The following is a 26,518-nucleotide window of genomic DNA, read 5'->3' as shown; positions in this document are numbered from 1 at the left end:
TGACTCAGGTTCTTACCTATTCTCCCCCAACTTTACAATTTCTCCATTGACCATTATCCCGTGTGTTCAAATGCTACATGTGCATGTATAGGTCAGAGGACAGCTGTGTGGAGCAGGGTCTCTCCTTCTACCTTTCTGTGGGTTCCCAGGGTTGAACTCAGGTCATCAAGCTTGTGACAAGGACCTTTACCTGCAGAACTGTCGCACCAGCCCGACCCCCAACACCTACCAAGTAGTTACCAAGGAGCATTTTAGATTAATATATATACACACAAACACATATCTGGTTTATTAGAAACAGGCATGGGAAGAGGGAGGTTTCTTGTTCTCTCGTGCTATACACGACACTCTCACTACACTTTCTGCCCCAATTAGACGCTACTCCTTGGTTCACAGGACAGGGCCTCCACAATCAACAGAGGGAGGGCAGGGACCAGTCTCTGCACACAACAGGATGGTTCTGAGCCACGTCCTCTCCTGTCTACTCAAATGTCTAGGTCATCATCTGGGTCTTCTTGGTCCACATCATCGAAAGCGTCTGGCTCATAGAAGATGTGGCTAGTTTTCTGGCCTGGGCCAGAACGCAGCAGTGCTTGCTGTCTGAGGAAGGAAGAAGCAAAGATGAGGGTGGCGATGAGTCAGGTCTGGAGAGTTCCTTCTAGGTGACAGTGTCTTGTTCCAAGAGTAATCAGAGCTGGAGTCCCACTAGGCCCTGGAATAGGGACTACTCTAACAAACCCCAGGCCTTAGAGCTGGAAGGCAAAGATCCTCCAGTCTTGCTTTACACCCACACACCGGGCTGAGAGCAAGAGGTACTTCCTAAGCCCTTGCCACACCCATGTACATTACAGTTTGGGCACTGCTACCTAGAGAAGAGGGCCACCTCCCCATCTGGTCTGGCTCAGCCAGGACCATAGCTCTACTGGAAAGAAGTATCATGGTGGGAATTGTGTCTAGGTGGGTAGAACCACTCCCTGGACTTGTCTCTGGAGGCGGACTTCAGCCCCTATAAAATCTTGAGGTTAATCAATAACCTGCCATCACCCCACCTTCCTGTGATCCAGATGCTAACGTCCCAGCCCAATCTTACTTTTCAGAGCTGAACTGGAAAGGCAGAGTGAGGCTGTCTCTGGCTTCTCTTTCTTTTTCGGATAAGTGAAGGTTAAAGGTCAAATGAGTCGTGGGATCCACCTGTAGGAACAAGTGCTGTGGCTGATCAGTCCTTTCCAACTCCAGACTCTCAACATATCTAGGTCCCCCCCCCCCCCCCCGCCCCAGAGTTTCTCTGGCTATCCTAGAACTAGTTCTGTAGACCAGGCTGGCCTTGACCTCGAGATCTGCTTGCTTCTACTGTCTGCCCCCTCATTCATTTGTTATTTGGGTTTTTCAAGATACGGTTTCCCTGTGTAGCCTAGCTGTCCTGGAACTCGCTCTGTAGATCAGGCTGGCCTCGAACTCACAGAGCTCTGCTTGCCTCTGCCTCCTGAGTGCTGGGATTTAAGGCATGCGCCACCACCGCCTGGCTCCTTTGTGATTTTTTTTTTTTTATTTATAATTTTTCGAGACAGGGTTTCTCCGTAGCTTTTGGTTCCTGTCCTGGAACTAGCTCTTGTAGACCAGGCTGGCCTGGAACTCACAGAGATCCGCCTGCCTCTGCCTCCCGAGTGCTGGGATTAAAGGCGTGCGCCACCACCGCCCGGCTCCTTTGTGATTTTTATTTGTATTTTATGTTCACTGGTGTTGGCCGGCACGTATGTCAGTAAGGGGTTAGAAATGGGCACTGCCATTGCCTGGTTAACATCTCTAGCTTTATTTTCTTTTTGCCAGACCGCAAGCTCACACCTTGTTCTGGCTCTGCCACTTTCAGATACCTGAGTTGTGTGACTGGAGGGTAGCTTGGAATGGAGGGGAAGCCGCTCATGGAGATCCAGGCTGAAGTCAGGAAGGATGGAGAACCACCAAGTCTAGGGGAGAAAAACATCCATCATTTATTTGCTCTAAGTCGGCCTCCTTTAGGCAGAGGCAGGAGGAGCTCTGTGAGTTCAAGGCCAGCCTGGTCTACAGGAGCTAGCTCTAGGACAGGCTCCAAAGCTACATAGAAACCCTGTCTCGAAAAAGACAGCCTCCTTAATTGGTTAAGTTAACGGGCTCTTTAATTTTTGGAGACAGGATCTCTCCAGCCCTGGTTGTACTGGAACTCACTATTAGACCAGCTGCACCTCCAACTCAAGAGATCCGACTGCTTCTGTGCTGGGATTTAAGGCGTGTGCCGTTATGTCTGGCTAGTTAATAGATTCTTGAGCTGAAGCAACCCGGAGTCCAAATCCTAGGTATTTCACTAGCTGTTTATTACGTAGGTAAGTGACTTAAATTTTAACACGCCTGCATTTTATTTTCCAGTCTAAAAACAAGGGTAAGCAATTCCTTCATAGGACAGCTGTGAATACTCAATGAGATAAATGACAGAAAACGCAGTGACGGGACCAGCCGCACAGCTCAAAAGCAATGTGTGTCCTGAAAACGTTTAAGGACCTAGGTTTGGTCCTCCAAGCACCACAAAATATAAACGCAGGATGCTAGGCATGGTGGTACATGTTTTTTCCTTTTCTTTTCTTTTTCTTTTTTTTTGGTTTTTCGAGACAGGGTTTCTCTGTGGCTTTGGAGCCTGTCCTGGAACTAGCTCTGTAGACCAGGCTGGTCTCGAACTCAGAGATCCGCCTGCCTCTGCCTCCCGAGTGCTGGGATTAAAGGCGTGCACCACCATCGCCCAGCTGGTGGTACATGTCTTTAATCTCAGAACTTGGGAGGCAGAGGCAGGTGAATCTCTGTAGGTTCAAAGTTAGCCTGTCTTTAAAAAAATAAAATAAGATAAAATCAAGTTTCAGGCTAGCCAGGGCAATACTGTGAGACCTTGCCTTAAACAAAATGAAACAAATCAACACGGAAGTATTTGGATCAGGTTCCCTGCCTCCACTGACAGAATCTCATGTATCACATAGCCCAGGTGGACCCGAGCTTATGAGGGACCCTTTAACTCCTGATTTTCCTGCCTCTACCTCCCAAGTGAACATCAGTTTTTATGTGCATTTTACCTGCTTGCATGTCTGTGTGAGATCCCCTTGAAATTGAAACTGAAGAAGTAGTAAGCTGTGATGTGGGTGCTGGGAATTGAACCTGGGTCCTCTGGAAGAGCATCCAATGCTCTTAACCACTGAGCTATCTCTCCAGCCCCCTGAACATCAGTTTTTATTGCTCTTCCCATCATGTTGCCTGACCTGGCTAGTTTTATGTCAACTTGATATAAGCTAGAGTCACCTGAAAGGAGGGACCCTCCATTGAGAAAACTCCTGTTTGATCCAGCTGTGGGGTATTTTCTTAATTAATGATTGACAGGGGAGGGCCCAGCTCGCTGTGGGTGGGGAGTCCCTTGTGGGCTGCTGGTTCTGCATGTTATAAGCAGGCTGAGCAAGCCATGATGAGCAAGCCAGTAAGCAGCTCTTCTCCATAGTCTCTGCATCAGCTTCTGCCCCCAGGAGCTTTGCCCTGTTTTGAGTTGTTGGCCTGGCTTCCTTCAGTGCTGGACTACAACATTGAAGTGTAAGCCAAATAAACCCTTTCCTCATCAACTTGCTTTTGGTCATGGTTTTACTAGCAGCATTAGTAACCCTGACTAAGACACTGGCCCTTAGTGCTGATCCTGATCTCCAGTCTTCTGTGTCGTCTCCCGGACCTGGTAAGTTGCACGTTGTTGGGGCCTTCGACAGAGGATGGAGGCTGAAGTCTGGTCCATTTTACCACTCAGAGTCACCTCTGCGTGAGCAAGGGTGCTCAGCGCTCCTATGGGGCCAGGACCATGAAGATCTTCATGTAGTAGGCCCAGGACTCGTACCTGCTCTACTAGGGGGTCAGCACCTGGATAGGGACAAGAAATGCAGAACATGAAAGACACATGACAGCATTAGGTGAAGGCCCAGGAGTAAAAGTGAGGAGAAGAAAGGAGAGGTCCACGTCCTACCATAACTGGACCTACCTTGGCCAGTCTTTCTTTCTTTCTTTTTTTAATATTTATTTATTTATTATGTATACAATGTTCTGTCTGTATGCCTGCAGGCCAGAAGAGGGCACCAGACCCCATTACAGATGGTTGTGAGCCACCATGTGGTTACTGGGAATTGAACTCAGGACCTTTGGAAGAGCAGGCAATGCTCTTAACCTCTGAGCCCATCTCTCCAGTCCTCGGCCAGTCTTTCTATCTCACCATACTGTTCTGTGCCTAACTGGCCCACACCTTAGTTGTCCGATTCAGACCTGACGGAACCAGACCTCCACCTTTCAGCACAAACCAGGCACTCTCAGCTCGTGTCCACCAACTTCTAGCCTCGTCAGTTACTGAACTGCCTGTGTTGTGGGTATCAGGTAGTCTCCCTCCTTTTCTGGATATTAACAGTGTGGTGCACTGTGCCAAACACTGGCACGTATTATTTTTTACATTTATTTTGTGAGTGTTTATGTATGCATGTATATTTTCCATAGTGTATGTGCCATGGCATACTTGCGGAGATCAGAGGTAAGTTTTAGAAATCTTTTCTTCGTTCAACACATGGGACTCAGGCGATGAATAAAGCTCCTCAGCCTTGGTGGCAAGCATCTTTACCCACAAGTTGTCCTGTTGGACTGCCCAATTTGAAACAGTTTAGTATCTATTTATTAACTCACTTACTTATTTATTTTGAGTTTTCGAGACAAGGTTTCTCTGTGCATCAGTCCTGGCTATTCTGGGACTCACTCTGTAGACCAGGCTAGCCTTGAACTCACAGAGATAGCCCTGCCTCTGTCTCCTGACTGCTGGGATTAAAGGCATGTGCCACCACTGCGCAGCTTCATTTATTTATTTTTTGAGACAAGATCTCTCACTAGATAGCCTTGGCTGGCAAGGATTTCAATATATATAGATCAGGCTGGTCTTGAACTCAAAATCCTAGTCTTTGCTAGGATTAAAGGTGTGTGTCACCACAGTCAGTTCTAATTTTTAAAAAACCGTTTATTTTTATTGATGTGTGTGGGTGTCCTGAGGCCAAGAGGGTGCTGAGCTTCATTTTCTTCATGTTTACTTCTTTGTACCTTTGATGAGAACAAGCTTCTAGAAGGCAATGACTCAGTTGTAAGGGCCAGTCTTTATTTTTCTATTATTTAAAGCAGTTCCTTACACTGCCTGTATTTACATTTGTAAAATAAGTGAACGAGAGGCTGGAGACGTAGCTCAGTTACTAAGTATGCCTGCCTGGCACCCAAGAAGCCCTGGGATCTAGACTGGCAGCTTACACACTGCACGGTGGTACAAGGTCTACACCCGGCCCCAGAGCTCTCCTCCCAGCCAGATCCTGTACACCCTTCACCAGGATTTAGCTGCACTGAGACCGTGACAAGAAACCTTCCCTGATCAAAAGGCAGAAAACAAATGATTGTGTGGTGGCTATCCCCAGTTGACACATAAAATTCTCATGAAAAGCCGGGCGATGGTGGCGCACGCCTTTAATCCCAGCACTCGGGAGGCAGAGACAGGCGGATCTCTGTGAGTTCGAGACCAGCCTGGTCTACAGAGCGAGTTCCAGGACAGGATCCAAAGCCACAGAGAAACCCTGTCTCGAAAAACAAAAACAAACAAAAACAAACAAACAAACAAACAAACAAAAAATTCTCATGAAAAAAATGTTGTTTAATGTCATCCTTGGCTACATACTCCGTTGAGGCCAGCTTTGATTTTCTGGTTGTAAGATATCTATAAGACTTTGTATTTAAAACAAAACAATAGAGAACTAAGACAACCCACAAACATAAAGAGAAGCTAATAAAACAAGACAAACACAGCTGGGGTTGGAGCGAGGACTCTGAAGTTGAGAGCACTGGCTGCTCTTCCAGGGGACCTGAGTGCCATTCCCAGCATCCACCTGCTGGTTCACAACCAACCACCGGAAACTTCAGTTACATGGAATCCAGTGTCCTTTTTTGGCCTCTGCAGACACCAGACATGCACAAGCTACACAATCATACGTGCAGGCAAAAAAAAAAAAAAATCCTCATACCTCTCTCTCTTTTTTTTTTAAGATTTATTTATTACGTACATTCTGCCTCCATGTATGCCTGCACACCAGAAGAGGGCGCCAGATCTCATTACAGATGGTTGTGAGCCACCATGTGGTTGCTGGGAATTGAACTCAGGACCTCTGGAAGAGCAGCCAGTGCTCTTAACCTCTGAGCCATCTCTCCAGTCCCCCCCCCCCTTTTTTTTTTTTTAAAAAAAAAGATTTATTTATTATGTATACAGTATTCTCAGTACTCTGCCTGCAGGCCAGAAGAGGGCACCAGATCTCATTACAGATGGTTGTGAGCCACCATGTGGCTGCTGGGAATTGAACTCAGGACCTTTGGAAGAGCAGCCAATGCTCTTAACCACTGAGTCATCTCTCCAGCCCCACCCCTCCCCATACCTCTCTTGACCTGGGTGTGGTGGTGCAGTTCTAGAGTTGGGAGGCAGAAGCTCTAGAGTTCTAAGTAGCCCTTGACTACAGACTCTATATAAAAAAATCAAGAACAGGGGCTGGAGAGATGGCTCAGCGGTTAAGAACACTGACTGTTCTTCCAGAGGTCCTGGGTTCAATTCCCAGCAGCCACATGGTGGCTCACAGCCATCTGTAGTGGGATCTGGTGCCCTCTTCTGGGGTGCAGGTATGCACACAGGCAGAACATTGTATACATAATAAATAAATAAACCAAAAAAAAATGAAGTGTTAGGTTCCTCAAAAAAAAAAAAAAAAAAAAAATCAAGAACAATAAAACAAGCGCCCCACCCAGGGCTGGAGAGACGGCTCAGCACTTAAGGGTTCTTACTTCACACTCATAAGGACTTGATCTGGACCCCAGCACTCATGCAATAAGGCCAGTGTCCAGGTACATGCTGTAATCCAGCTCAAGTCCCAGGTTCAGGGAGAGACCTCTGCCTTAAAGAAACAGACAGAAGGACAGAGAAGGCAACCAGTTCCGTGTTCTGGTCTTCATTTGTAGAGGTACATGAACCCACACACACACACCTGCATATACTTACAGACATGGGTATGCACTCAGAAACACATAACTTTTTTTCTTTGCTTTTGTTTTTCAAGACAGTGCTTGTGTAGCCTTGGCTGTTCTGGAACTAGCTGTATATACCACAGGGGCCTCAAACTCACAAAGATCCACCTATCTCTGCTTTCTGAGTGCAGGGATTAAATGGCATGGAACGCCATTGCCTGGCCCCTTCTTTTTGCTTTCTGAGACAGGGTCTTACCATGTAGTTTTGGCTGTTCTGGAACTCACTATGTAGACCAGGCTATCCTCAAACTCAGAGATCCACCTGCCACTGCCTCCTGAGTGGAAGGATTAAAGATGTGCCCAACTATGCCAAGCTAGACACAGTCTTAAAACAACACTTCTCCAACAACCAACTCCATCCCCCAATTTCCCCCAAAAGGTTAAGGAGATGGCAGACCATTGGACTGAAGATCCTGACGCCTCTTGTTGGAGTGGAGAGGAAGGGGTGACATTCTTTGGCAGGAGTAACTCCATAAGGAAAACAACAAAGGAGGAAACTCACCTGGGGAGACACTTGGCTGGCTCAGAGCATGCAGAGTTTGACAGAGTGTAACACAGGGAAGGTGAAGCAACAGCCAGCTGAGAGAGTCAAGAGCAATGGTGACAGGGCCAGGACCTGTCCTGTACAAGGCTCTTAAAGTTCCTAGGGGTCCTTCGGGGACAGCTTCACCAGTTTTTGACCAGTTAAGAGGGTCTTTAAAGAGGTCATGGTAAACCAGCCTATAAAGGAAAAATGGAAGACATGTTACAACCTTAAATTTCTTCCTGATTTTTTCAAATTTATTCATTCATTGTTCAAGTTCTTCAAGACAGGGTTTCTCTGCATAACCATTCTGGCTGTCCAGGAACTCACTCTGTAAACCACAGAGATCCACCTGCCTCTGCCTCGCAAGCACTGGGATTAAAGGTGTGTGCCATCACCACCGAGCCCTTAATTCTCATCAATACCTTATATACTAATGAAAGCTAACTACTGAAAGAAATTAGTGATTGACAGCAGACTTTGGTGTCTCATAACCTAAGTTCTAAGGTTGACTTTGAACCTTGTCCAGGGACACCTAACTGGCAATTCTATCCTTCAAAGTTCATTTGACAATTGTTCTAAGCTCCCCTTCTGGGGTTAGAGTTGGAGGACTGGAGTTCAGTTCCTACTAGGCTCACAACTACTTACTCATCTTTCAGGGGAATCCGATCCCCTTTTCTCACTTCCATGGGCACTTACACTCATGTGCACATACCCATACACATGCACAATATTAGAAAATAGATCTTGGCCGGGTGGTGGTGCACACCTTTAACCCCAGCACTCCAGAGGCAGAGGCAGGCGGATCTCTGTGAGTTTGAGGTCAGCCTGGTCTACAGAGTGAGTTCCAGGACAGCCAGGGATACACACAGAAACCCTATCTTGAAAAACAAAAATCACACCAAAGTAGGCATGGGGCAAGTCTATAATCCTAGCACTCAAAAGGTCAAGACAGGCAAATCTCTGTGAGCTCAAGGTCTGCCTGGTATATATAGCAAGCTTCAGGCCAGCCAGGGATATGTAGTGGGACCCTGTCTCAAAAAAAAACAAAACAAAACAAAATACAAACAACAAAACCCCCCTTTCCTCTAGAGATTCTGCCACACACAAGTGTTCTGTCATTTCTTCCCATTGTTTTCTAAGATTTACTGGAGCAGGAACCAGTCTGTCTCATCCACTGCTGTCACCAGTGTCTTACTTAGCATAGCTCCTGGTCTGGTATTCAGTACACATGGACCTAGTGAGTGACCCTGAATCTGCACTAACTTCCTGCCTAATCTCCACTTCCAAACTGCCTTTTTTTTTTTTTTTTGATACATTCTCTACACGGTAATCAATGGACTAGTGTTTCTAAGAGGTATGGTGTGACTAACTCTCCTCCCAACTGTCCTTGGCATAACATCTAAACCTCTATTGTGCTCCGTAAGACCTTTTTATCTACCTGACCTCTCATGCCTTCTCATACGTTATTCTGTTGCTCCTTTTGTTTTTAGGACAAGCCCATCAATCCGCTGCAGCTAGTGCTGATGCAAGCCTGGCCTCTATGATTGAATTAAGCACCATTAGAGAACTCAGTACCTACACCTCCTGCTTAGGGAGTCTGACGCTCTCACACATACATACAAGCAAAATACCAATATACACAAAATATAATGAATTATAAAAAATGATGCTGCCCTACCACAGAGCTTCATTCACCATCAGTGATTTATCAGTAACTATTTAATTTGTACATTAATACTGTATATTAAATAAAAACTTCTCAGGTGATAAGGGACCACAGTTGAAAAAAGTTTGAGAAGCCCTATCTAGAAATGTTTTACAGAAATCTAAAAATTAATTTTTTTTAATTAAAAAATTTTGTCAAGTGTTGTTGGTGCATGCCTTTAATCCCAATGCTCAGGAGGTAGAGCCAGGTGAATCTTTGTGAGTCCGAGGCCAGCCTGATCTACAGAACAAGTTGCAGGACAGCCAGGGCTTCAAGGAGAAACCCTGTCTCGAAAAACCAAAAAGAAGCCACCACAATCAGAAATCTCACGATCATTTTTTTTTTTTTTTTTGGTTTTTACAAGACAGGGTTTCTCTGTGGTTTTGGAGCCTGTCCTGGAACTAACTCTTGTAGACCAGGCTGGTCTCGAACTCACAGAGATCCGCCTGCCTCTGCCTCCCGAGTGCTGGGATTAAAGGCGTGCGCCACCACCACCCGGCTCTCACGATCATTTTTGCTAAAAACACTACCTCTTCTCCTGAACCTCTACACATCATGAAAACGGGATGAAAGGCTTGGTACGTCCGTCTTCATACTGTATCATTCTCCACTACTTCAATTTCAGAATTAGATTCCACTCACTTCAGTACTGTAGACACGCTAGTCATTTGAAAGTCATCTTGTCCTGAGAGGCTGGAGAGCAGGCTCAGCAGGTTAAAAGCAGTTGTTGCTTTTGTAGAGGGTCTGATTTGGTGGTAATTCAAACCATGTATAACTCCAGCTCCAGAGGATACAACACCCTCTTCTGATTTCTGCAGGCACTAAGGCATGCTCATGGTACCCATATATACATGGAGGCAAAATACATAACATTAAAAAAGAAAAATCCAAAAAAATGTAAAGTCATAGGGCTGGAGAGATGGCTCAGAGGTTAAGAGCACTGATTGTTCTTCCAGAGGTCCTGAGTTCAATTCCCAGCAACCACATGGTGGCTCACAACCATCTCTAATAAGATCTGGTGCCAGCTTCTGGCCTGCAGGGACACATGCAGACAGAACATTATATACATAATAAATAAAAATAAATCTTTAAAAAAAGAAAAGAAATGTAAAGTCAGTTTTTCTTTTTAGCATATAATCATGGAAGGGGCCCGAGGACAAAATCATTAAAATAACTCTGCAACTATTTGAGCCTATTAAAATGATGCTTACTTTGTTTTACATTTATATATATATATATATAAAATTATTATTTAGGAACACAGTCTCACTATGTAAACCTGACTGGCCTGGAACACACTATACAGACCAGACTGGCTTCAACCACACAGAGATCTGCCCGCATCTGCCTTCCGAGGGCAGGGCTTTATAAATTGAATGTGGCTTGCAACATAATCATAACAAACAGGAGGAAGGATGACCTAGGACCGATGAGAGCTGGAGGCTATTGTGGGACAGGGTGAGTTGTAGGGCAGCCTAGGCCACGTGAGATCACTGCCTAAAAAAGCGTAACAGAGTCCTTTTCCGAGGGAGAAAGAAATAAAAAGAAAAAAAGTTTTGTTCAAAGGTTACTTTAGCCTATTATACTTTAGAGTTAGCATGCTCTTTTGTCTTGTCTTTTTTTGTTTGTTTGTTTTTTGTTTTTTCGAGGCAGGGTTTCTCTGTAGTTTTGGTGCCTCTCCTGGAACTAGCTCTTGTAGACCAGGCTGGCCTGGAACTCACAGAGATCCACCTGCCTCTGCCTCCCGAGTGCTGGGATTAAAGGTGTGTGCTACCACTGCCGGGCTGTGTTTTGTGTTCTTAATCCAATTCTTGCATCTGTAGCCCTGAAGACTGTAATAAGGCTCAGAGCAAAGCGACTGCAAGGACACTGATGACAGATGACATCACTATAGGAGAAACGGCAGCTTCTGGGTTGACTAACCTGCAGGCATTAAAGCCAGAACGCTCTTACAGGAAAGTATCTTCATAGGTCACCCCAGAAAATATCTGAATTTACTGCTCTTTTGTTTATGAGCAATAGCCTCAGGATGTCCCTTTTCCATCGGTGTTGTATCCCTTTGTCAAGCTGGCCACCAGGGCTTAACGTCCCTAGACCCTTGATAGTCATATTTATAACTTCTACTGTTCCAAGTCATACGACCCCATTTCCACACAATCCGAGAGTCCATTCTTCTGTGGAAAAGTCGGCCCTTGCCAACTGCGATCCGAATGAAACCCATTCTAATTACACTTACCGGCTGTTGACGTCAGAGCCAAAACCTTCGCGAAACTCTTCCTCACTCACTTCACAGCCCAGAACGTGGATCTGCTCCCCACTAAAGCAGAGACGAGGGAAATATGTCGTAGACTGAAGGCACCAGGTCCCTTCCCGGGAAGGACCAGGAGCAGCCCCGGGATAACTCACCGAAGTGCAGATTTCTTGAGAAGCGCCTTTAGGAGACTACGCCCCTCCCACTCCGCGGAATCTGTAGAGAGCCAAGCAGGTGTGAATCCCACAGAGCCCTGACGTCTCCGATTTCATAATCCACCGCGACTACCACCCCGAGCCAGGGATCCCCGGAGGGTCCTCAAGACTTCCGCCCCTTCAGCCAGGCCCGAGGCTCCCCGCGCGTCTCCAAGCCTCACCTCGCAAGAGCACCAAGCCACCGCTGGCCAACAGCGAGTCCAGCATCTCTGACGTCTTCGGACGCTTTCTGATGTCGTCACTACCAAGGAGGCGGGACGATTACGATTGCTTCCGCCATTCAAGGTCCCCAAAGTCTGGAGCCAAGGGTCTATTTTTTTTTTTTTTTAATGTTCCACGTTCGCGGGGCGGGGGCGCCCTCGGATGGGCCGCTCCAGAGCCTCTGCGCACAGCCGTGGAGATGGCATCCTCAGTCTTCTTGCGCTACGACAGGGGCGAGAGGGGCCGTTGGAACAGTTGTCAGTGGGATGGGGACTGGGGCCGCACGAGCCCCACTCCCCAAGACGTCCGAACCAGGGGACAAATGACGTCACTCGGCCCCGCCCACACCCTCGGAGGCTCCGCTCCAGGGCCCGCCCAGCAGTCACCCCGCGCGCGTGCGCAACGCTGCAGCCCTCTTTAGGGCTCCGCTTTCCTTAACTCTACCCTCCCTCGTCAGAAGGAGTTGAAGGAACATCAATCCCGGGGAAGTGAAAACACGTCATTACCGGAAGTACAGTCAGCGGGGAAGAGGAGGAGGGAAGAGAGGAGGAGGGAGCCCTTTGGGCGGTAAAATGGCGCCTGTCAGAGTGGGAAGCCCAGCTGCAGAGGCTGCAGCCCCGCTCCTTAGCGGCTAAGAGACCCCGACCTCGGGGAGGGGGAGGCCACTCCGGCCCAGCGCTCCGCGCCCTTCGGCTCCCCCTCCCCCTCCTTCCTAGTTCCAGCGCTCAGAGGCCCCAAGAGTCGTCGTGGCCCGTCGCGCGCCGCTGCCCCCGCCCGCCCCCTTCCCGGGGCAGACCCCTAGCGCGCCTGCGCAGAGGGCCACCCTTCGCTTCCCCCTTCCCCTCCCATCTCCCTCCCTCCCTTCTCCCTAGCCCCCTCCCCCACTGCCCCCTCCCCCAATTCTCCATCCCCTTCCCTCCTGGTCTCGGAGGACCCCGTCCTAGCCCGACCTGTTTCGGCCTGCAGCCCACGCGAAGCCATCGGTGCCACTTCCCGCTCATGTGGGCCCCTGCGGGCTGCCCACGCCAGTCCCCCAGCTCCCGGTTCCGCTGGGCTTTCCCTTCGCTGGGGGTGGCTTTCTGAGTCACCCACTCCGTGCCCATCTCTGCAGCCTCTCCTGCCGCTCGGGGCCCCCGTTCCCCCTCCCGGCGGCGGGGGGCTGCCCCCGGGGGGCTGGCGGAGCTGGGCCGCGGGGGCCCCGGGGCCGGCGGTGCCGGGGTCATCGGGATGATGCGGACGCAGTGTCTGCTGGGGCTGCGCACGTTCGTGGCCTTCGCCGCCAAGCTCTGGAGCTTCTTTATTTACCTTTTGCGGAGGCAGATCCGCACGGTGAGTTAGTGTGGCTGCTGGCAGTGGTGGGGACCTCTGTCCTCGGTGCTCATGGAATTTTGGATAATGTTGGGCCCCTGTTTTGGGCCTAGGAAGGGAGACTTGGCCAGAGCTTTACCCACTGGAGAAGTAGAGCACCTTTAAGGAGGATTTGGACCCTTAGAAAAGAACCAAGATCTGTGGTGGTTTTGGTTTCTTTTTTCATCTGCCCAGATGGGATAGCACTTGGCAGCTCTTGGGGGCTAGAACGGTGCTCTCCTTAAGAAAGGTGAAGTTGTTGCTAAAGAAAGCAAGAGGCAGGGAACACCTGTTTGCTGGTAGCCAGAACTGTTGCTGTGGGCTCTGGAAAGACCCTGCTGTGAAAGGGCCGGGCTCCTTTGTCAGTGGTGAGTGTGTGTAGGGGCATTTGTAGCAGGGGATGGGAACTTGGGGCAAACTTGGTTGTGAAGGAACTCCTCCAAAGAGTCTTTGACCACCTATAGCGTGTTTGTTGAGACCCTGGGCCTTGGAAAAGAGGTTTTTATAATGAGCATCTTTCGTTGTAAGAGGCAGCACTCTCAAGTTGAGTGTCTCGTTAGAAGACTTGGCTGTTAGCTGTAGAGCTTGCGTCTGAAGGTGGGCATGTTTCTCCGGGAGACTCTTAGCAGTTAGGAAGAGAAACCTGGAGTGTAGAGGCTGTTGGGATGAACCCAAGCGTCTCTGGGTTCTCACCCTCAAACTTTTCTCCAAGGAAAATTTATTTCAGATAACATCACTTGGTGAATGTGCCCCTAGGTTTTTGTCACCCCTGGGGCACATCTCCTAAGGTCAGGTTCGGGAAGAATGAGTGGACTGTTTGTGACTCTTGCCAGCCGAGGTCAAGAGAACCCCCAGACAGACTTTGGTACTGGCAGTAGACATGACTGCTTTGGGAGCGTGCCTTGCACTTGCATTCATTCCCTAGCAGTCTGTTGTAGTTCTTCTGTGTTCCGGTTTGGGGTGAAGATTTTTATTCTGGGTGGTGGTCGTGGTTGTAAGCACACCTAGTCTCCTAAGAGTGGTAGGATCCATGAAAGATTGGGGGTGTGCAAGGTGACTCCTACTTCTGCTCATCCTTTCTTTCTGACCTTGTCCTGAGGATCCTCCCTCTTCTACCAGCTCATTTTATTCTTCTGAGTGTTAGGAATAGTGCTCTAGTCCATGTATTGGAAGACCAGTTACTTCCTAAATTGCTCTCCTCTGGACATCACTGACCCAACAGCCCTTTGTCCTCCCTTCCCTTCTAGTCTGGTTTCTTCCCCACACCCTTTCTGGCAGCTACTTGGAGCATTCCCTACATGCCCAGCATGTGCAACCCGAGATAGCAGGGCAGGACACCCGAGCTGTTTCAGCCCTCATCACAGATTCAGGGAGAAAAGAAGGGCAGATGCCTTGGGACTAAAGAAGAGAAGGCCTTTTGGTTCTCAAGTAGGGAATGTGTGGCTTAGGGCCTAGGAACGAACTGGAGAACATTTGTATGTTAGGAAAGAGCAGAGGAGGGAATTGCCAGGCTTGCGCAGAAGCTCTGGGGATTAGGAAATAGTTTCTAGAGAAGCCTTGGATAGCAGAGTTGGAAGGCACAGGGGTGATGTCCTTGTCCCTATTCACCTCTCTCTCAGCCCTTGCTTCACTTTTGCCTTCTCTCTGTCCTGTCATGTTGGCAGTGGGACCTCACAGTGTCTCTCGATTGCTCTGGGTACCAGGGTAGAGACTCTCGGGTATTCACTACAACTTGTGACTTGGCTAGTGGAAACAGAAGTGGACAGGTGGCTGGTTAAAATAGTCGTGGTGGCCCCTAGCCAGAGGAACTTAGCTGACCTGACAACCCCTGGATTCCCTCATCTACTGTTCCCATCAGGGATCCAAAGGCTTCCTCTCTGGAGTCCAGTTCTCTGCTCATTAAGAGCCTGAGGTTCTTGGTTCCCAGGAGAGATGACAGGAATGGCCATGAAGAACCCTTGAGGTGAAGGTGGGGTCCTGTGTGTTTCTTTGTTCAGTGTAGCAGAATACCATGGTCAGAGGACACATTCTGCTATTAACTCGTTATCCTTGCTACAGTTTTTAAGGCCCTGAAAAAAATAGGCATGACTGAGAGGAAATTCATGTTCTCATGGAGTTTTCTTTTTAATTAAGTTTAGCTGTGCAGTCCTAGGCATGAAGGTATTTAGTCTTTGCTGCCTATCTGACCATCCATTAAACAAGGATAATTGTAGTGTTACTTGAGTTTTATTTTGTTTTTATGGTGCTGGGCATTGAACCTCGAGTCTCTTGCATGTTAGACAAGTGTTCTACCACTGAACTTTACCTCTGTCCCTATTAGGATTATATATTAGGTCCTGAATCTTACATACAGTGCCCAACATATGATAAATGCTCAGTATTTGCTATTATTGTTGTCTGGAAAGATTTCCTTATGAGGGGTTCTAATCTTCTTTCTTTTGCTATCCTTAGGTAATTCAGTATCAAACTGTTCGATATGATATCCTTCCCTTATCTCCTTTATCCCGGAATCGACTAGGTGAGTATGTTGGATGGGAAGGCTACCCAAAGGTGAAGTCGACTCCAGCTTTGGGCTGAGGTCGTTGGTGTTATGCCTTCCCGTTGTGGTTTAGCCCAGGTGAAGAAGAAGATCCTCGTGCTGGATCTGGATGAAACACTTATTCACTCTCACCATGACGGGGTCCTGCGGCCCACAGTGAGGCCTGGAACACCTCCCGATTTCATCCTCAAGGTGTGTGAGGCTATGAAATACTTATGGCTCTTACTGTGTCCAGACATAAACTCTTTCCCAGTCTTAAGGGTTAGGGCTTGGCAAGACTTGGCACCAGGATCAGCCAGGAGGAGGAAAGCAGCAGGTGGTAGGCATGGGGCAAGGTCAGTGTGGTGGTGCTTAGGACGTCCCTCATCTTTTCCCTGTTCCTCTGCAGGTGGTAATAGACAAACATCCTGTCCGGTTTTTTGTACATAAGAGGCCACATGTGGATTTCTTCTTAGAAGTGGTGAGTGTGTGAGCTAATGGGGGCACCCTGATGAAAGGATGATTGTGGAGTTCAGGGCTTTAGGGATTTGGAGAAGAGGGTGAGAAGTTGGTGTATTTGTCAGGGTTCTCTAGAGGAACAAAACCAATAGAAGACAAAGATAGAGATACATATTATTTAGCTTACAATAAAATAGTAATGAGTTGCTCATATCCGAGGGCTAAGAACCTGGTAGATAGATGCTCAGTTCTTGAGGCTGGGTACCCTAGCAGTTGGAGCAGTCCCAGAAATTGTCTTATACTGGAGAGGCTGACAATTTGGTATTTTCTCAGTCCATGAGGCAGATATCTCAACAGTTCCAATCTGGTGCTAAAAACTTGGAAGGTTTCTGCAGAGCTGCTAGTCCTTAGTTGAAGATAGATGCTTGGAAATGTGGTGTAACATCAGTGAGGGAAGCAGCTGCAGCAGCAGGGTAAGCCAGCATGGTGGCAAGAGGGAAGGTCAGAGAAAGAGGCAAATTATCTTCCTTCTATCATGCTTTCTTACCTGAGCTGCTACCAGAAGTTTCTACTAAATCTCAGGGTGGGTCTTCCCACATTACTTAAAGCAATCAGGACAGTTCTTCAACTGAGCGGTCTATTTGGTGGTTCTAATTTGTGGCAAGTTGGCATTAAAACCAAACATCACAGTCTATCCCTTGTCACTTGACAAAATAACACGCCCCTTTAAAAACCATAGTCTTGGGTGGGAGAGATGAGTAGTGGTGGATAGCACTTGTTGCTCTTTCAGAGGACCTGGTGTGTACAAGGACCCACATCAGGTGACTCACAATTACTTACAACTCCAGCTCCAGTTAATCTGATGCCTGTGGCATCCATGGGCACCTAAACTCAAATGTAAATACCCACACCCACAGAGACATAATTTGAAAAAACAAAACAAAAAAAAAAAATTCCACAAAAACCAAAAGCCATAAGCTTATGCAGGGACACATCCCTATATTCAAATAAATCAATCTTAAAAACTGTAACTTTAGCTGGGCGGTGGTGGCGCACACCTTTAATTCCAGCACTCGGGAAGCAGAGGCAGGTGGATGTCTGTGAGTTGAGGCCAGCCTGGCCTACAAAGTGAGTTCCAGAACAGCCAGCGCTAAATGATAAAACCCTGTCTCGAAAAAGCAAAACAACAGCAACAAAAACAAAAAAAATCTCCCAAAACTGTAACTTATTCCCCTAAGTTTCATATATATATATAAAATATAACTTTAAAGCCCCACAGTCTTTAAAAAACCTAACACTTAAAAGTTCAAAGTCTCAGCTGAGCAATGATATCCCATGCCTGTAATCCTAACATTTAGGAGGCAGAGGCAGGTAGATCTTTGTGAGGCTAGCCTGGTCTACAAAGCAAGTTCTAGGATAGCCAGAGTTATTACACAGAGAATCCCTGTTTCAGAAATAAAAGAGGGAAAAAAAATTCTCTGAGGGCCATATTGTCACCTATGAATATAGACAGCCATAATTTGATACAAATTAGTCTTCCATCCATTTGGCTTTCTTAAAAAAAATTCTCTTTAAAATATTCAGAGTCTCTTAACTGTGTTAACTGTGACTTCCTTTAAAATCACAAAACAAGTTACTTTCTTTTTTATCCCTGAGGCAGGGTTTCTGTAGCTGTCCTAGAACTTGTTCTGTAGACCAGGCTGGCCTCCAATTCACAGAGATCTGCCTGCCTCTGACTATAACCTCCATTCTCACTCCCAACCCCCGGATTAAAGGCATGTGCCACCATTGCCTGGAACAGGTTATTTTTTTTCTTTTTTTTAAACCAATTTATGATGCTTTGATTTATTCATTTCATAGAGCCATAGCACACATTTTGTAATAAAGTCTCTCATCCAGGTTACTTTCTTATTACAAGAGGGAAGAACCAGGGCAGTTACAATCAAATCCTAGCGACACCAACATCTAATGGTGTAAATTGAATCTTTCAGCTCGGTGTCTGACATTTGGTACTCACTTATGGTCTCCAGGGCTCCAAAGAACTTGGGTGCTTCGCTGCTCCAGTTCTGCCATTGGTAGCATACAGCCGACTCTGCTCCACATCAGCCACTGTCTCCGTGGTCATCCCATGGTCCTGGCAGAAACAACATGCTAGGGTCTCTGCTGCAACTGGGGTTGCACTTTGACCAATTGCCTCCCAGTGTCTTTTTAGGAATTCTGACTCTGTCCCATGGTACCAAGCCTGAGCTTCACCTCATGACCTCTTAGTCCTGGGGTTTCCACTGTAACTGAGGCTGAATCTTCATCTGTAGCCTTTCCTGGCCTTTCATAGTGCCAAGCCTCAACTTTTCTCCATGATCCCTTTAATTCTGGAGGCTTCATGCTGCTAAAACCAGTAGTTTGATGTAAGACTTTGAAATACATACCAAGATGCAGCCCTAATTAGGCCATAATTTCTAGACCATAACTTCTGTGTGCTAATCCTGAGGAAATATTTCCGCCACCACCCGGCCCATAGGTTCTTTTTAGACGAGTTGTTTTATTTTTATTTTAGGTATATATGAGAGTGCCTGCATGTGTGTCTGTACCACATGTATGCCTGGTACCCATGGAGGCCTAGTGTTGGAGCACCTAGAACTGGAGTTACAGGCAGCTAGCTGTGAGCTGCCTGATGTGGGTGCTGTATCTACAGATTGTGATCCTTAATCCAAGGTATTACATAAACAGCCCTGGTAGTCCTGGTTTCACTCTGAAACATTCCAGACCGGGCTTCCCTCCTTTGCATAGTTCTGCGTCATCTGAACTCCCCACAACAGCCCGTGAAGCAATAAGCTTCAGAAGTTTCAGATGCTTCCCCAGTTGTCCTCAGATCAGCATGGTCAGGTCTGTTACAGCAGGATCCCATTTTCTGCTTCAGATTTGTAATAGGAACCTCAAGAGGAACAGAACTGATAGGATAGATATGTATTATAAGAACGTATTTTAGTTTATATTAAAATAGTAACGAATTATCTTATACCTGCAAAACTAAGAACCTAGGAGATGCTGTGTCTTTGTGATTGGAGAAGAGGACAACTTGGTAGTTGCACAGTCTAGTGAGGGCAGTGCTACCTCTGACAGGTTGTCCTGTGTTGGGTAAGAAGACACCGAACAAGCTGCAGAAAGCCAGCCAGCCAGTAAGCAGCATTCCTCTGTGGTCTCTGCTTTAGTTCCTACCTCTAAGGTTCCTGCCTTGACTTCCCTCAGTGATGGGGTGTGATCTGGGAGTTATTAGATGACATAAATTCTTTCTTCTCCAAGTTGACTTTGGTCAATATTTAATTATATCAATGAAGTCGCCAACTAGGACAGAGGGTAAGGGCAGTTTTGTAAAGGAGAATCTGTAGGGAAGTAAGGGAATGGCTTTGAGTAGCCGGGGTATATTTATTGCAGTTTTATAATTCTATTCTTTCATAGGCACCCTGCAGTTTTGTGTTTATATCTTCAACTCTGGAGGGTGTTGGTTGCCTCAGACACTGAGTTTGGAAGATTAGTGGAGGGTTCAAAATTATTTTGTATTTTCATAGACATTTGATTTACTTGAAGGCTGGAAGGTCTAGGCTGGCAAAGAATTATTATGTCTAAATGAATGATTACTTTATATGACATCTGTATTCCTCTCCAATCTACTTCAGGTAAGCCAGTGGTATGAGCTTGTGGTGTTTACAGCAAGCATGGAAATTTACGGCTCTGCTGTGGCAGATAAACTGGACAATAGCAGAAGCATTCTTAAGAGGAGATACTATAGACAGGTAAGGAGCCAGAAGCAGGTTTGAGAGGCAGGTTACCTGGGTCCTGGGTAGGAGGTGGGAGTGGGGATGGGTGTGTGTATGCTACATCATCCTCTGCTTTTCAGCACTGCACTTTGGAGTTGGGCAGCTACATCAAAGACCTCTCTGTGGTCCACAGTGACCTCTCCAGCATTGTGATCCTGGATAACTCCCCCGGGGCTTATAGGAGCCACCCAGGTACGGGGACAGGTGGTGGCTCTAGCAGGACCAGGAAATGGTTCAGAGGACTATTTTAGTTTTTATTTTATTATTATTATTGTCATTACTATTATTATTTTGGTTTTTTGAGACAGGGTTTTTCAGCACTGGCTGTCCTGGAACTCACTCTGTAGACCAGGCTGGCCTCGAATTCACTGAGATCCAGCCTCTGCTTCCCAAGTGCTGGGATTAAAGGCATGTGCCACTACTGCCTGGCTTATTTTATTAGTTTTTATTTCTGAGACAAGGTCTCCTTAAATAACAGGCTGGTATGACCTGACTCTTTAGTTTAGTAGATCTGGAAATGGAACCCAGGGCCTCACATTAAATTCCTAGGCAAACACTATACTATTTAGCTATATCCCTAACTCCTCCTTGAGGGGTTGAATATAAGGAGCTAGGAGGCAGAAGACCTGGGTCCTAGTCCCAGAGTTTGAATTCCCTGCTGTACTACAGATCTGAATCTAAGTTGTTTCTCTAATTCAGGTGAGGTACCAATGCTCATATGTCTGTTTTATAAATGGAACTTCCCTATCAAATTCAAGTGAGGCACAATGGCAGGTAGACCAGAATTCTAGCCTCCACTGTTGTGAAGCCTATTAATCATTCAGTTTGACATTTGAGGAGAAAGAAGGGTTTACTTAGGCAGCTATGACTTGGTGGGTGAGGTGTATGGGTTTTTAAGTAATAATATTAAGGAAAAACTCACAGGTTCTTGAATTCTTCCTCATCTCAACTGTAATTTTTCCCACCATAGACAATGCCATCCCTATCAAATCCTGGTTCAGTGACCCCAGTGACACAGCCCTTCTCAACCTTCTTCCAATGCTGGATGCCCTCAGGTAAGGGAAGTGATTTTCTTTTCTTTTTAAAAGTTGTTTTTTTTTTTTTTTTTTTTTTTTTTTTTTTTTTAAAGAAATTCTTTCTATGCTGGCCTGGCAGTTGGCTTTCTGCCTTAGCCTTCCAAGGGCTGGCTGGGTTACAGGTGCACCACCATATCCAGCAACACTGGGTTCCCAAGGAAAAGAGGTGGGGGGGGATCTTAATTATTAAAAAGAAGAAGAGTCCTTCAGAACTTCAGTGATTGGGCCAGGCCCTTTTAACGCCAGAGCATTAAGCCATTTGGCTTCTCTCAAACTGAGCCCGTCTCACTGTTTGAAAGTGGTACTCAGTTCCATCCTAACTCCAGTGAGGTCCGTAGTGAGTGGATCAGCTGTAAGGTACTCCACCAATGCACGTTACTGTCATTCCAGGTTCACTGCTGACGTCCGATCTGTGCTGAGCCGAAACCTTCACCAACATAGGCTGTGGTGACAGCTGCTCCCCCTCCACCTGAGTTGGGGTGGGGGGGAAGGGAGGGCGAACTCTTGGGATGCCGTCTGTTGCCCTGTCCAATGTGAGGACTGCCTGGGCAGGGTCTGCCCCTCCCATCCCTCTCTGCCCGCGGATATGGAGTCTGGATGGACACATGGGCTAGACTGTGAAGCAGCCTCACTCGTGTTCACGCTCCACGGAAATGCCGGGCAGGGCAGGTGAAAGCCCTGGAGAGCTGAAACTGCCTGGTGGGGAAGCAGGACTGGTCTGAGTGACAGACATGGTGATCCCAGAGGCTCAAAAGAAGCCAAGTCAACTTTGTTGTGATTTGATTTTTTAAAAACTCTTGTACAAAACCGATCTACTTCTTCACTCCTGCTCCAGGGGCCGGGCTGCGGGTGGGAGTCTGGGTTTTCCTCAGACTTGTCCTTCCCTTCCTTTTCCTCAGTTTTTCTTCCCCCGACTCCCCTGATACCTGTAATCAAATTTCTCTTTTCTTCTCCTTCCTCTTTTAAACCATGCATTATAACTTTGAAACCAAAGCTGCCATAGGTCCTTCTCTGACGTTTTTGGAAACGGAGGGAACTTGTTCACATCGGTCCTGTCCCTGAAGCAGAGGGGGAAGATCTTGTTTGGGATGTGGGGAAGTGGGATTCATTACAGGGATAAAGAAGTTTATGTCAACGTAGTTTGGCAGGAAAGGCCCCCCGGAATAGGATGGGGGTCCCCTGCAGAACAATGGAAGAGCAACTTTAGAGTAGGACATAGAAGGCTGAAGATGAGAAGCCTGGATCCCTCAAAGGGCATACATAGCTGAAAAAGGCAGGGCTTGGTCTGGGAGGTTGACGTGGACAGGCAAGAGGGCGCTGCCTATGGGCTGTTGGCTCTCCTGCAGTAAGCTTGGTGCGGAACTCTGACACCTCCTATCCAGAGCCGGGCCTACTTTCTGGTACCCGCCACGTGATGCTCCGCCCTCTTCTTAGGTCACATGACATTTTACACAGTGACAAAATGTGTTCCTCCGCATTGGCGTAGTCCCCATCTTTTGAACTTCGCAGTTTTTATTGGTCCACTCAACCCCGATTCCTGGGTGTTCTGTACGTGTCTACAAACCCCATTTCTTTTTGCCCTTCTATTGTGGAGTCTATCCTCGTCTTGGTACTACTTTGTTTTGGTGTCAACAACCGCCTTCAGCGTAGCAACCTGTTTTGTGAATACCTAGACTTGTAATTGTCTGCTTTCCCCTACGTAATTTACGAAAAGACTTGGAGACCCAAATTTCATGACTGCCACCTACTACCTCATTTCGTCCTCAGCTTTGAACTGCGGGGCTACCGGAGAAAGGGTTTTCAGTTGATTTGAAACGACAGTAACCTCTGCGAAGTCATCTGCGTAACCCACAAATTGATTCCAAAGCAGTTACGATGGAAGCGTGAGAGGGCCAGGCAGCCGGTGGGGCTACGCCAGCGGCGTTAGAAAGTTGAGCTAGTGGCGTATTTCAGCAGGCGGGGCCGCTCCGGATGGTCGGGGGGCGGGGTTGGTGAATAGGGAAGTGGCGCAAATTCGTGGATCGCTCCGCTGAGTCTGTTCGTCGAAGCCGTCGCCACCTCCGCCGCCGCCCCCTATCCCGGCCCCCCCCCCCTGGGTTTCCTCAGCCCAGCTCGGTCCAGCCCGGTTCTCGGGAGAATGAAGTTCGTGTACAAAGAGGAGCATCCGTTCGAGAAGCGCCGCTCTGAGGGCGAGAAAATCCGAAAGAAATACCCAGACCGGGTCCCGGTAAGGACAGGATCCAGGATCAGGGCCGAGGCTTAGGGTGCTGACGTTGTCGCCACAAGATAGGCTTGAGTCTGGGGAAGCGGAGGTCAGGCTCCACCCTATTGTAGGGTTAGAAGTCTAAAACTGTTGTTTTTGGTACCAGAGACGAGAAGCTTGTAGAAGTAGAGCTGGGACTGAGATGTGGACAGGAAGAGAGAGAGAGACCTTGGCATTTGTCAGAATGGAGGCCTTGGGGAGCTTGACAACCATGGTCATCTTTTCAGCTACCTAGATTTAAGGTAGAGTTTGACCGAAACTAGTCATCCTGTTTCTCTGATGAAAATAGTTGTGATGTGCCGTTCTGTGATCAATACTCAATATTTAGGTAAGCCAGCGAGGCCAGGATCTCTGGACTCAATGCTGCGTGCATCACGTATGTTAGGATAAAGAGAAATGAGATTGTAGTACATCTCTGTATAGGGAATATCATAGCTTGCGTTCTTCATCGATATAGCTGTGTATTTTGTGTCTACTCATTCTTAACTTCCTTTCATCAGGTGATAGTGGAAAAAGCTCCCAAAGCTCGGATAGGAGATTTGGACAAAAAGAAATACCTGGTGCCTTCAGATCTTACAGGTGGGAACAAGCCCCCAGATGCAGGTTCCTTCTGTGGGTGGGAATACCCTCTCTGGAAGGAGGTTTCACCTGACAGCTGCTTTCTGGAAGTGCTGATGACCGCGGTGACTTTCTTGCATCTCCTGTTTTTGGCAGTGGGTCAATTCTACTTCTTGATCCGGAAGCGAATTCATCTCCGTGCTGAGGATGCCTTGTTTTTCTTTGTCAACAATGTTATTCCACCCACCAGTGCCACGATGGGTCAGCTATACCAGGTATAGTACCTTGGAATAGGAATGTTTGGAGAGGAGTCCTGGACAGCTTGAGTAAAAGAAAGTAAAGGTCAGCAGTTCTCTGTACTAGCTGGCTTGTAGCTTTAAAATGTCAATGTAGTCCTGGGGAGCTGGGATTCGAACAGCAGGTAGAGTTAGCTGTTCTGATTGGGACCCCACCGACCCAAGTCTCTTTCCCTCATCCAAGATGTCAGAACAGTTTGAGATCTTTGTTTTGAGAAAGGGTTTCTTTGTGTAACTCTGTCGTGGGAATTCGCTGTGTAAACCAGACTGGCCTTGAACTCAGAGTTCTGCCTGCCCCTGCCTCCGGATTGCTGGGATTAAAGGGGTGTGCCACCACACCCGGTTGAGGTCCCACTCTGAATAACAGGTGTGCTGTGGTACACATTTTAAATCTTTGAAGTCCTCAGGAGGGAGGAGCCTGTCTCACTCCGTGCACACAATTTTAACCCTTTCACTTAAGAGGCAGAGACTGGTGATCTCTGAAGCTATCTTCATCAGTCACAGAGACATATCGAGATCCTGTCTGAAAACAAACAATATAAGACCACCGAAAGTGGGGTGCAATCAAGCACACCTTCAATCTCACACTCTGAAAGTAGAAGCAGGTAGAGCGCTGTAAGTTTGAGACCAGCGTGGTCTACATAGGTAGTTTGAGGCCAGCCAGAGCTACATAGTGAGACCTTATCTCACTACGGGATTAAATGAAAATTCCAGAGAACCCAAACAAATACACGCACACACATACACCCCAAAAATAAAATAAATGAAAACAAGCAAACAAACATTGGCGGTGAGGCATTAGCATCTTGACTTGGAAACCACCTGGCTACATAGTGAATTTGAGGGCAGCCTTTCTGAAAGGAGCACAGAAAATACGAGTGAATGGTTCTTCTTTTATTCCTTTTGTCCTAGGAACTACATTTAGTACCTTATAACTTCAAGTGTATTTTGAATCAGTTTCTTAAGTTGCCTTGGATGCTTCTAACTGTCATTCCTTTCCAGTTGTCATTCCTTTCCAGTTGCTGGAATTACCAGGCTGTGCTTAAAGGAATGATTGTTTGTTTGTTTTGATTTTGGTTTTGGTTTTTCAAGACAGGGTTTCTTAGTCTTAAGAGCCACTTTCACTTTGTGGACCAGGCTGGCCTTGAACTCACAGAGATCCACCCGCCTCCACCTCCCCTAGTGCTGGGATTAAGAGTTTAAGGCTGTGTACCACCACCATTTGGCTAAAAGAATGAGCCTTGAGGAATGTCTTGGGGGTGGTAGATAGTTCAAGTAACTAAATCCAAGTTGCCATTACACCCTTTCTTGTTTCATTGTAGGAGCACCACGAGGAAGACTTCTTTCTATACATCGCCTACAGTGATGAAAGCGTCTACGGTCTGTGAAGCTGCTGTCCCTGAGGTGGGGGGTTCCATTCTACAAGGAGAGGTGGCGCTCCTTCCTTGACATCTACTTCCTCCTTCAGGCGAAAACACCATCTCCTTCTTCAGGACCTGCACTTAATGTTTGAGGCTGTTTCTCCTGTCCCTCTCAGCAGGAGGGGTAGTGGTGGACACAGTCTCTGTACATCTCCTTTCTTTCCCCTCGTTCGCCCTCATTCCCACTCTGCTTTAGACTTCTTGATTGTCAATCTCTGTCACATCCGTTGATTGTTTTGGTTTCTATTCCCTTTCTAACTGCCCAAGCAGGTTCCCTTCCTTTCAGTACCTTCTTTTTGGGGGGGTAGATGGAAGGGATTAACATTGTCGGGGGGGAGGTAGGAGGCACATCAATAAAGAAGAAACCACCGAGCTGAACTGAATTTTGCCCTGTGTCATTCCACCTCCTGTTTGTTTCAAGTGTCAGGAACTTCAGTGGTGGGAAGGAGAAGAAATGGGTATAAGTCAGAGAAACAGAAACACTTTTTGATGTTATTTCCCTCTGAAAAAAGCTGGGCTTTCTTTAATGAATGAAATAATGTGAGCATTATCGCATGAAACTTTGATTTATATGTGTGTATATTGGCTTGCGATGTAAACAAAGGGGTGGTGGTGTTCACTGTGGGTACTTATGGGAGAAAGTTTGGAAGGACCACTTTTAGGTTTGCATATCCAAATTTGTTACTACAGAAAAAAGATGTTTGGGAGGGGGTGAGAGGACTGTCTTTCACCGGCTGTC

General features: G+C 47.1%; 3 protein-coding genes across 4 annotated transcripts; 2 read left to right on the top strand and 1 right to left on the bottom strand.

The window, feature by feature from the left end:
- Positions 1–266: 266 nt before the first annotated feature.
- On the bottom strand, positions 267–13,086 carry Elp5 (elongator acetyltransferase complex subunit 5). 2 transcript variants are annotated; one of them, XM_041664221.1, is made up of 9 exons: positions 12,977–13,086; positions 11,987–12,248; positions 11,766–11,826; positions 11,596–11,676; positions 7,631–7,848; positions 3,731–3,912; positions 1,872–1,964; positions 1,091–1,191; positions 267–600 (listed from the first exon to the last, which is right to left on the bottom strand). In XM_041664221.1, exons 2-9 carry the CDS (start codon positions 12,030–12,032, stop codon positions 486–488), a joined length of 897 nt encoding a protein of 298 aa, XP_041520155.1. In that variant the 5' UTR covers positions 12,033–12,248; positions 12,977–13,086; the 3' UTR covers positions 267–485. The 2 variants fall into 2 exon arrangements, with proteins under 2 accessions (XP_041520155.1, XP_041520154.1); XM_041664220.1 differs by lacking the exon at positions 12,977–13,086 and adding an exon at positions 12,533–12,763.
- On the top strand, positions 12,798–22,052 carry Ctdnep1 (CTD nuclear envelope phosphatase 1). The gene is made up of 8 exons (XM_041664223.1): positions 12,798–13,355; positions 15,825–15,891; positions 15,986–16,104; positions 16,301–16,372; positions 20,025–20,141; positions 20,246–20,357; positions 21,136–21,220; positions 21,632–22,052. Exons 1-8 carry the CDS (start codon positions 13,254–13,256, stop codon positions 21,690–21,692), a joined length of 735 nt encoding a protein of 244 aa, XP_041520157.1. The 5' UTR covers positions 12,798–13,253; the 3' UTR covers positions 21,693–22,052.
- Positions 22,053–23,301: 1,249 nt separating this feature from the next.
- Positions 23,302–26,157, top strand: LOC121456256 (GABA type A receptor-associated protein). Its single transcript, XM_041664224.1, has 4 exons — positions 23,302–23,468; positions 24,005–24,083; positions 24,219–24,337; positions 25,681–26,157. The coding sequence occupies exons 1-4, from the start codon at positions 23,379–23,381 to the stop codon at positions 25,744–25,746; spliced, it is 354 nt and encodes a 117-aa protein (XP_041520158.1). The 5' UTR covers positions 23,302–23,378; the 3' UTR covers positions 25,747–26,157.
- The last annotated feature ends 361 nt before the right edge of the window (positions 26,158–26,518 follow it).

Source organism: Microtus oregoni, unplaced genomic scaffold (genome assembly GCF_018167655.1).
Source record: "Microtus oregoni isolate MIOR12 unplaced genomic scaffold, Mior012 000015F_ref0000493, whole genome shotgun sequence".
NCBI classification, from domain to species: domain Eukaryota; kingdom Metazoa; phylum Chordata; class Mammalia; order Rodentia; family Cricetidae; genus Microtus; species Microtus oregoni.
Note: the sequence above shows the minus strand (reverse complement) of the source record. Positions and strands in the feature narration are given on the sequence as shown.